The sequence below is a fragment of the Callithrix jacchus genome, chromosome 5 (genome assembly GCF_049354715.1).
Source record: "Callithrix jacchus isolate 240 chromosome 5, calJac240_pri, whole genome shotgun sequence".
Taxonomy (NCBI): domain Eukaryota; kingdom Metazoa; phylum Chordata; class Mammalia; order Primates; family Cebidae; genus Callithrix; species Callithrix jacchus.
Window position 1 is genome coordinate 99,848,384 of NC_133506.1, and position 10,568 is coordinate 99,858,951.

A 10,568-nucleotide genomic window follows, 5' to 3' on the forward strand; every position below is an offset into this window, starting at 1 on the left:
TAAAAGTGGAAATTAATAAAAACATAAAACAAACTTCCAATGAAGAAAAATGCCAATGCAAAAAGTTTGCTCTTTGAATGATTAATAAACTGTTAATCCCCTTGCAAGATTGATCAAGGAATCAAAAGGGAAAAGTTACAACTTAGTAATATCAGAGATCAAAAAGGAGATGTTATTACAGAGACTACAGATATTACAAATAATAAAAACATACTGTGAACAACTTCAGATTGATATATTTAAAAATTTTATGAAATGGATAAAATGTGAGAAAAACAATTTATTAAAGAGAACCAAGAAAGATAAAACATTTTAAGATTTCAATTCTAGTAATTAACTGAAACAGTAAATTAAAACTTTTTTACAGATTAATTCCCAAATGCTTTACTTCTAAGTACTAAAGGAAGTAAAAACATGAATTTTTCTAAAAACATTTTCAGAGAATAATTAAATAAGAAACATAATCCCGTTTATTTTATAAGAGCATTATAATATTGAGGCCAAACCCTGAAAAGGACTTTCAAGGAAAAAAAATTATAGAGCAATGTCACTCATGAGCACAGATGTAAGAGTCCTGAATAAATGTTAGCAAATGGAGTACAGTACTATCTGAAAAACAATACCTTGTAATTAGATTGGTTTGCTTTTAGAAACACTAGCTGGTTTTAAAATTGGAAAACCAATGAATGTATTTTATCATAAAATAAGGTAGAAAAATTACATAATCATTTGAATTATAAAAATCATTTATTGAGTTTCAAAGCCATTTCAAAGCTAAAAGAAAAAAAAACCCAAGTAAACTAGGAAATATAGGAAACTTCCTTAATTTGATAAACAGCATATACAATATGCTCCAGCAAGCATAACACTTAATAGTAGAATATTGAAACCTTCCCTTTGAGAGCAGGTCTAAGACAAGGGTGTCCACTTTTATTCAACATTGCACTAGAGGTCCTTGTGAATGAGATATAAGAATCTGAAATGAAATTATCCTGACTGTAAAGGACAGAATAAAGCTGTGATAGTATTGCATGGAACATTGTTTTCATGGAGAACATCTAAGAGTCTATACATAAGCTATTAATAATTGAGTGAATTTACCACAATTGCTCATTAATAATACAAAAATTGATTTTACTTTTACATGTAACTAACACTAAGAAATGACATTTCATAAGTGACATGATTTCCAATGGTTTATAAAAACCTTAATACCTAAGAATAAATCTGACAAGACATTTGCAATACCTAGGAAACTAGTAAGCATTACTGAGATAATCAGTGCTCTTGCCTTAGCCTCCTCAGGAGCTGGGACTACAATTATGTACCACCATTCCTGGCTACTTTTGTACTTTTTTTTAGAAGAGGTGGGGCTTCACTATGGTGGCCAGGCTGGCCTCAAACTCCTGGCCTCAAGTGATCCTCTCGCCTTGGTCTCCTAAAGTGCTAGGATTACAGGCATGAGCCACTGAGCCTAGACATGAGACACTACACCTGGCCCAGACTGGTTCTTAAGTGTTTTTAACATGTCTCCATCTTTCTTCGAGTACTCCCTTTGTCTTTGACACAATAGGATATTCTAGTTCTGGAGTTAGCCACTTAACGCCAGGAGCTCTTGTTTCTTTAGTGAGGATAGTATTTATAAACTGGGCACTCATGTGCACATTACCACCCATGTGCCATTTTTTGTAGGTTTTCTCAGTGAGCATAACCGGTATGCATATGTTTGTATGTTACCCCATCACCACTTCCTTCTTTCCTTTCTTCCTTCCTTCCTTCCATCCACCTACCTATCTATATTTGAAACCATGAGTTTACCTCGAATATGTTAATGAGCTATAAGTCACCTCCAATTCCAGGCCAACATCCTAGGGTTTTTTGTTTTTATTTTTTAGCCTTCCAACTTTCCATATTTTTTACAGAAGCTTCTTCAGCATTGAGGCACTTGACTTCCATTATCTTTGATACATTTCCATTTCTGTTATTTGCTCAACCCATTTCTATGTCTTCATTCTCCTAGTTATGTGGCTAACTTAGGTCCAGCCCTGTTGGTCCTGATTTGTGGGCTGCCCTCTTGAACCTAAACCTACCAAGCATGTTGATTGAGTCTGCAATCTCAGCCCCTTTCTTAGCTCCAAGGAACATGCTGGGTAAGTCCCCAGTCCTGGTCTTAGCCTCAACCCTGGAGAATACGCCAACCAAGTACCCAGCTGAGTTCCTGGCCCTAACTTTAGTGAACTTGCCTGTTGAGATCCACGTGTTGACTGAACAGGAGGGAAACAAGTATTGACTGTATGAAACAATGAATTGGGCACTTAATAAAAATACAACCAAGAACCCTTACAGAGTCCACTTCACTCCTATGCCACCTCCACTGGAGCAGGTACTGGTATCCACAGCTGAGAGACCTGAAGACAGATCACATCACAGGATGTGATCTTTGCAGATACCCCCCAGTACCAGCCCAGAGCCTGGGTGCTGGGTAGACAGATCCAGAAGAGAAACAAGTATTATAGGTTGGCTCTCAGGAAGCCTCATCTTCAGGGGAAAGGAGAGAGCACAAATCAAGGGAACACTCTGTGGGGCAAAATAATCTGAACAGCACTCCTTGAGTCCTAGATCTTCCTCCTGACACAGCCTACCCAAATGAGAAGGAACCAGAAAAACAATTCTGGTAACAGGACCAAACAAGGCTCTTCAACACCCCAAAAAGATCACACTCTCTCACCAGCAATGATCCAAACCAAGACAAAATCTCTGAATTGCCAGAAAAAGAATTCAGAAGGTCAATTATTAAGCTAATCAAGGAGGCACCAGAGAAAGGTGAAGACCAACACAAAGAAAAAAAAAAAGATACAGGATATGAATGGAAAAATGTCCAGTAAAATCGATAGCATAAATAAACCACAATCACAACTTCTGGAAATGAAGGACAGTTAGAGAAATGCAAAATGTGCTGCAAAGTCTCAGCAACGGAATCAAACAAGTAGAGGAAAGAACTTTAGAGCTTGAAGACAAGGCTTTTGAATTAACCCAATCCAACAAAGATAAAGAAAAAAGAATTTAAAAAATGAACATAGCCTCTAAGAAGTCTGGGATTAAGTTAAACGACCAAATCCAAAAATAATTGGTGTTCCTGCCAAAAGTAATGGCAACAAAAACAAAACTGACAAATGGGACCTAATTAAATTAAAGAGATTTTGCACAGCAAAAGAAACTATCATCAGAGTGAAAAGGTAACCTACAGAATGGGAGAAAATTTTTGCAATTTATTCATCTGACAAAGGGCTAATATCCAGAATCTTCAAATAACTTAAACAAATTTACAAGTAAAACACAAACAACCCCATCAAAAAGTGGGTGAAGGATATGAATAGACACTTCCCTAAAGAAGACATTTATGAGGCCAACAAACATATGAAAGAAAGCTCATCATCACTGGTCATTAGAGAAATGCAAATCAAAACTACATTGAGATACCATCTCATGCCAGTTAGAATGGTGATCACTAAAAGGTCAGCAAACAACAGATGCTAGAGAGGATGTGGAGAAATAGGAACACTTTGATACTGTTGGTGGGAGTGCAAATCAGTTCAACCATTGTGGAAGACAGTGTGGTAATTCCTCAAGGATCTAGAACAAATTGGTAAAGAGCAAATCAAACTGTCACTGTTTGTTGTTGATATGATCATATACCTAGAAAATCCTAAAGATGCATCCAAAAAACTCCTATAACTGGTAAATGAATTCAGCAATGTTTCAGGATATGAAATTAATGTACACAATCAGTAACCCTTCTATACACCAACAACACCCAAGCTGAGAATCAAATCAAGAACTCAACCCCTTTTATAATAGCTGCGAAAAAATCCAAAATACTTAGTACTATAACTAACTAAGAAAGCAAAAGACCTTTATAAGGAAGACTACAAAACACTTCAAGGAGCACAAATCAGCAAGAAAAAATATCCCACCAAAAAGTGGACTAAGGATATAAAGAGGCACTTCTCAAAAGAAGATATACAAATGGCCAACAACCATATTAAAAAACATTCAACATCACCAATAATCAGAGAAATGCAAATCAAAACCACACTGTGATCCCAACTTACTCCTGCAGGAATGGTCATAATAAAAAAAAAAATAGATGTGGATGTGGATGTGTTGAAAAGGGAACACTTTTACACCAATGGTGGGAAAATAAATCAGTACAACCACTGTAAGAAACAGGATGGGGATTCCTTAAAGAACTAAAAGTAGAACTACCATTTGATCCAGCAGTCCCACTACTGGGTATCTACCCAAAGGGAAAGAAGTCATTATACGAAAAAGATACTTGCATATGCATGTTTATAGCAGCTCAGTTTGCAATTGCAAAGACATGGAACCAGCCCAAATGTCCATCAATCAACAAGTGGAAAAATAAACTGTGGTATATATATAAATACATATATCATATACGTGTGTGTATGTTTATACGATGGAACATTACTCAGATGTAAAAAGGAATGGAACGATGACATTCACAGCAACCTAAGTGGATTTGGAGACCATTACTCTAAGTGAACTAATTCAGGAATAAAAAACTAAACATCCTATGTGCTTACTCATAAGTGGGATCTAAGCTATGAGGATTCAAAGGCATAAGAATGATACAGTGGATTTTGGGGACTCCAGGGAAAGTGTGGGAGTGGGGTATGGGATAAAAGATTGCACACTGGGTATAGCATACACTGCTCAGGTGATGGGCACAACAAAATCTCAGAAATCACCATGAAAGAACTTATTCATGTATAAAAAAAGTAATAAATTTTTTAAAATGGCAGCTGGGATTTTTATAGGGATTGTGTTGAATCTATAGTTCAATAGGGAACATCTTGGCATCTTGATACTATTATGTTTTCCAGTTGATGAACATAAGATTTCTTTCCATTGATTTAGCTCTTTAATTTCTTTCAATGATGTTTTGTAGTTTTCAGTGTACAAGTCTTGCATTTTCTTTGTTAAATTAATTCCAAAATTGTATTATTTGATGAAATTGCAAATGAAATTTATTTCCTAAAAAAAATGAATCAATAAAATAGAGATTGAGGTGAGGACCTGTGTGCAAATGATTGGTTTGGGAAGGGACCTCAGGACTGAGGAGGCAGTAGAATTAGATGAGGAAGGAACAAAAGCCAACACAAGTTGCATTATCAAGGTCAGCATAACGAACAGTGGGAACTTGTTTCCCAGGAAAACCTGAGAAGCCCATAGAATGACCACCAGAATTAACCACTGGATAAAAGGACGGCAGAAGCATTTGAACATCTGCCTTCACCCTTCATTGTGGAAGGTTACCACCCAAAGTGTTCACTCTTCCACACGTCTGAGCCTTGGGCAAGTGTGCAGTAGAGTCAACTCCTGAACCAAGATGGCACCCAGGAGGAGCCTATGGGCAGAAAGTAAGAAGTGAGAAGAGGCAGAAAGCAGATATTGAGTGAATCAAGTGAGTAATGGACTGCCACAAATGGTCTGCCTTAGCTGAGGGTGAAACCAAGGTAAGCCGAAGAGAGGTATGTCAGCTCTCAGTGAGGTTCCCAGGTCTTGTCCACAGTTTACAAGACAGCAAATCAGGGCTTACAGATCTGAACCAGTTTATGGAAGGATGTGGATTTTAAAACAAATATTTAAGTCAGGGCACATAAAACATCAATCACTTAAATCAGATGACATGTTAATTAAAGCGCATTATGCTCAATGTTACTGAACAAACTCATTGTCATTTGAAATACAATGATGGGCCGGGTGTGGTGGCTCAAGCCTGTAATCCCAGCACTTTGGGAGGCCGAGGCGGGTGGATCATGAGGTCAGGAGCTCGAGACCATCTTGGTCAACATGGTGAGACCCGGTCTGTACTAAAAGTACAAAAAATTAGCTGGGCATGGTGGCGCGTGCCTGTAATCCTAGCTACTCGGGAGGCTGAGGCAGGAGAATTGCCTGAACCCAGGAGGTGGAGGTTGCGGTGAGCCGAGATCGCGCCATTGCACTCCAGCCTGGGTCACAAGAGGGAAACTCCGTCTCAAAAAAAAAAAAAAAAAAAAAAAAGAAATACAATGACATAATCCAAAGTGTAAGTGACCTGGGTAAAATTTCAGAAAAGCAAACAAATTCATATCTTTTTGCTGTGGCCTGGTGTCAGTTTTGGGAGAGTCTTCATGCCTTCAGAATTTGGGATTTGTGGTCCAGGATTTTATAAAACCCAGAACCCACATCTCTGTGCCCAGTTGGCCTTGAAGCTATGGAAGAAAGAGGTTAGAGTTGGATGGAGCCTTTCTGTGGACTCTGCCTTGGGGTTGGGGGTAGAGTGATGGAGATTATCTTAGTCCTTTTGGGCAGCTATAACAAAATACCTTAGACTGGGTAATATACAAATAAGAGAAACTTACTGCTTACAATACTGTAGGTTGGGAAGTCTAAGATCAAGCTACCAGCAGATTGGTGTCTTGCAAGGGCCTTCTCATAAATGGAGGCTTCTCTGTGTCCTCACATGATGGAAGGAAAAAACAGGATCCTTTAAGCCTCTTTTACATGAGTGTTAATCCCATTTATAAAAATGGTACCTTCATGATCTAATCACCTTCTAAAGGCCCCACCTCTTAATGCCGCCAAAACGAGGATTAGATTTTTAATGTGAATTTTGGAGGGACACAAACATTTAGAGCACAGCACGGACAAATTAATTTTGTCCTAATTTTTGGCCTCAGACCTACTAGCCCTTTAAATAGTCGCGTTGCAAGATTGTAATAGATGGGTTTATGCCCTGCGTCAATTGCTGCCCTCCTTTTACAACACTGCACATTATCAAGTCACCTTGTCTGGCCCATTCTTCCCAACTTCACCCCCACTACCACCCTGCTTCAGGTCCTCATGATCTCCTCTGCACCCCTGCAGCCTCCTGCTATCAGGCCCTCCCTCCTCACTCCATCCTACACTCAGATGCCAAGTTATTCTTCCTTATGCTTGCCTATGAATGGGTCACTCTCTCCCTCTGCAATTTCAAAACTTTTAGCGAGTCCTTATTACCTGCTAAATTCCCAATCTGAAATTCAAGAACCCCTATAATCTGGCTCCAACCTTTCTTTCTAAAACCCTAGCTCCTCCATCCTTTTGGAGTCTGGCTGGATGGGACTCCTCCCTCTGTCCCACCGCCCTCCTCTCCCTCCTGCATCAGCTCTGAAGAACCCTGTGCATTTGCTATCTATCACACACACCACTCCTCAATGCCAGTCATGTTGAAGACTCGCCTTTAATAAAAACCCTGGGTGGACCTGGGTTACAGACATCTAGTTTCCTCTTAGGTCCAGATTCACTCCTATAATATTGCTCAGTTTGAGAATTAATTAGATGGAGAAAACCCTGGGGTTATGGAGAAAAGTTTGAAGATTGTTGCAAGAAATCAGGAGAGAGACTTTGGGAAAAGGTAGGTTTAGCAAGAAAAGGCAGTAGGGGGGCTAATGAATAAGGGCTGCTGAAGTTAGGGACTAGAGCCAAAGAGCTGGAACATCCTGGCCTGGTCCCGCCAAGTTTTCAGGTATCCTCGATTGAGTCCAGCCTGACCCAAGACATTCCTGAATAACGTCCCCCTCCATGCCCCAACTGCCACCCATGATGCCCCTCCATGCCTCAAACTCACTTGGGATGATTATGTTACCCCACGAAGAATAAGACTAAGTAGTTTTAAATTATATATCTTTTTCTTTTTGCAAATTTTTTCAAAATTCTGTAGTTATACACAGTAACATTAATTTCAACCGCAGCAGTACAAAGCACACATCTGACTTACAGGAGCATTGATTGCCAAAGAATTCAAGAGTGTTTCACCCCCGATGATCCATGGGAGGACCTCGCAACACTACAGACAGGTAGGAGGGAGAACAATGACATTTTCACGTGAACTTAATTGAGCTCACAGGAAGACAAAAACAAAAAAACACATCTCCAGGATTTTGTATTTCACATTCACCAGGATGTATGGCAGATGGAGTTAAAACAACAATAACTTAAATATAATTAAATATTTAAGAAATATTGTGCTTTAAATTATTTAAAAAGAATCTCTTTGCAGAAGTGATAATAAAATAATGTCACACTGTACCTGGGGGAGCTTGGGAAAGATAAATAAGTTTCCTTCAGGCTCTGATTCTTAGTTCAGGTATGAAGGCTCCAGGCTTCAGATTTTGGGATATTTGGCCCAGATGCTTCATGGAATCTCTGATCCTTTCTCTTTGGGGTCAGCACAGGCCTCCCTGCCCCATTTGGTCTTGAAGCTATGCGGGAGAGAGGCCACAATCAGATGGAACACTTTGAGGATCCTACCCAGGACTGTGGCCCATTGGTCCCTAAACCTGATCAGGCTTTGGTCCTTAGGTGAAGAACCTGGACCCGAGAGAGGAGGGAAGGGTAGGAGGAGGGGAAGAGTGAGAAGAAGAAACTCCAGAACGAAGCTCTTTTCTTGCTGTCCAGGTGAAACCCTTCAGGCTCCTGGCTAAAGGTTTTGGGATACCTTTACTAACTCCCTAGAAGGGGATCCTAGACAGATTATGGACTCCTTCTCATGGGCTGAGTTTCTCTATGGGGTAGAGGGGCCCTTTGGATAGATGGCATATCCATCCGACTCATGTGGACAAGAATCCTGACCTTGCCATGTTGTCCATTAGAACTTATGAATGTGGGTACCAGGCACGGTCCACTCACATCACAGCTTCCTGGGGACACTGGATGTTGCTGATTCTTGTAGAACTCTCCAGCCTCAGGATAGGAATTTTCTTATTGATCACATTAAAGCAGCAGGTGATTGGAATGGAAACTGCATCTGAAAGAAATTTTGCAAAGAATGAGACATTTAGGACCCACTGTAAGTGTGCATTTGTAAGGAAAAGAGAAGGAAGGAGAAGACCAAGCAGTCACCATCCCAAGTTCAGTGTCTTAGTCCAGATCCCAGAGATAAAATGTTGCTGTGAGTCTGTTTCCTCTATTGAACTATGGGGCCCCTCATTGTTGACTGGGTATGGAAACATCTTGAGTAGCAAGCTAGTCCTTGTCTACTAACCCAAAACTTCTGATATTGCGAACATTAGTTCTAAGACATTGCTTCCCAGTTCTTCATCCCTATGGGCTTTAGAGCTAGCCTATGCCATATGCTGAGACTCCTCTGGGCCCTTATCCTACTTACACAGCCACTGTTCTGAAATCTGCACAGAACCGTAAGTAAAATTTGAAGCTTCAAGCAATGTTTTCTTCCTCTCTACTTCTTGAAATATCCTTCACATCCACAATGAGAAACAGTTCTTCCTTCTGTGTCATTTCCCCAAACAATGCGAGGGTTGTTGCTGCAGTGGCTCCACTGCCTCTTCCGAAAACTGGGATCAGGAAAGATCAAGGGAACCAGCCTCAGTGACCTGAGCCTTTCGTTTTGGTTCTGTTTCTAATGAGCTGTGACATAATGGCCCTTCTTAATTCATCTCTTGGTCTCCCTTTAGGGAGGGAGAGGTCTTGCCTGGCTGAGCAAGTCCCTGGGGACTGAAGGTGGCTGCCATGAGCAGCAGATACAGAAGTGCTGCAGAAACCTTCATATTGGAAGGCAAGGGTGTGAGCTTCAGCATGAGAAGTGGTTTCTGGGTTGGTCTCAACCTCTCTGCTCCTCTGGTGGCTCTGCCTGCCTTTTATAGGGAACAGAGAGCCTGGGCAGGGTCACAATCAAGGAAGGATGAAAGTAAGACCCTGAGTATGGTGAGTAGACACCAGATCCTGGGGTGATTTCCATATAAGAGAAGGAATCTGTGAGTTTCTATCTTTTGCTTAGGCTCTGTGGAGCAGAAGCTGAAGGGTATGGGACTGTGCTCAGCAAAGTGACCTCATTGAACTATTAAGTGCTCTGATTTCCTTGAAATGGAAAATTGTCTATCAGAAAGGAAGAATGGAAGCTGAGGTCATAGTGGAAGAGCACCAAGGGCCTGTCTCTCTGTGGGTAACAGAAGCCAGGGATGGACTCTAAGGCTTTGCTGTTGCTCTCTATCACACTTGAGTCACTTGCAGTTCTAAGCCAGGCGAGCTCCTTTAGAACCCCAGCCACAGAACTTTGGCAGAATGATAGAACCCTGGAAACAAGTCTTAATGCCCTGAAGTCTTAGTGTTGTGGAGCATAAGAACTAGACAGCACAAGTTGGTCTTGTAGCGTGATAGTTTCCAAACATTTTATTTAGATGGTCAAGTTTCTTTCCAAGTGAAATTACATGGAGAAGCCCAATATGTCATAGAGATTCAGGTGGAATGGGTTAGTTTGCAGAAGGCCTTCTGACTCCTTTGGTTCACACACAGTGGGGCTGTGGGTGGGGTGTGGCGAGAAGGAACCAGGTTTGCAAACCACTGACCTCATTTACTTCTCCTACCGGCCTCATCTATCCATTATTACAGTATCATACAGTAGTTTTCCTGCTCTAAGAATTCACTGCATTCTTCCATTCATTCGTTTTCCTCTCTCCACAAATCTCTGGCTACCACTGATCTCTTTGCTATCTCTGTGAGCT

The 10,568-nt window shown here is 40.6% G+C and overlaps 1 protein-coding gene across 1 annotated transcript; it reads right to left on the reverse strand.

Annotated features, from left to right (window-relative positions):
* Positions 1-7,203: 7,203 nt before the first annotated feature.
* Positions 7,204-9,705, reverse strand: CCL8 (C-C motif chemokine ligand 8). Its single transcript, XM_003732986.5, is given in 4 exon segments — positions 7,204-8,260; positions 8,263-8,309; positions 8,737-8,854; positions 9,539-9,705. Coding segments are annotated over 4 exon segments (360 nt in total). The 5' UTR covers positions 9,645-9,705; the 3' UTR covers positions 7,204-8,171.
* Positions 9,706-10,568: the final 863 nt, after the last annotated feature.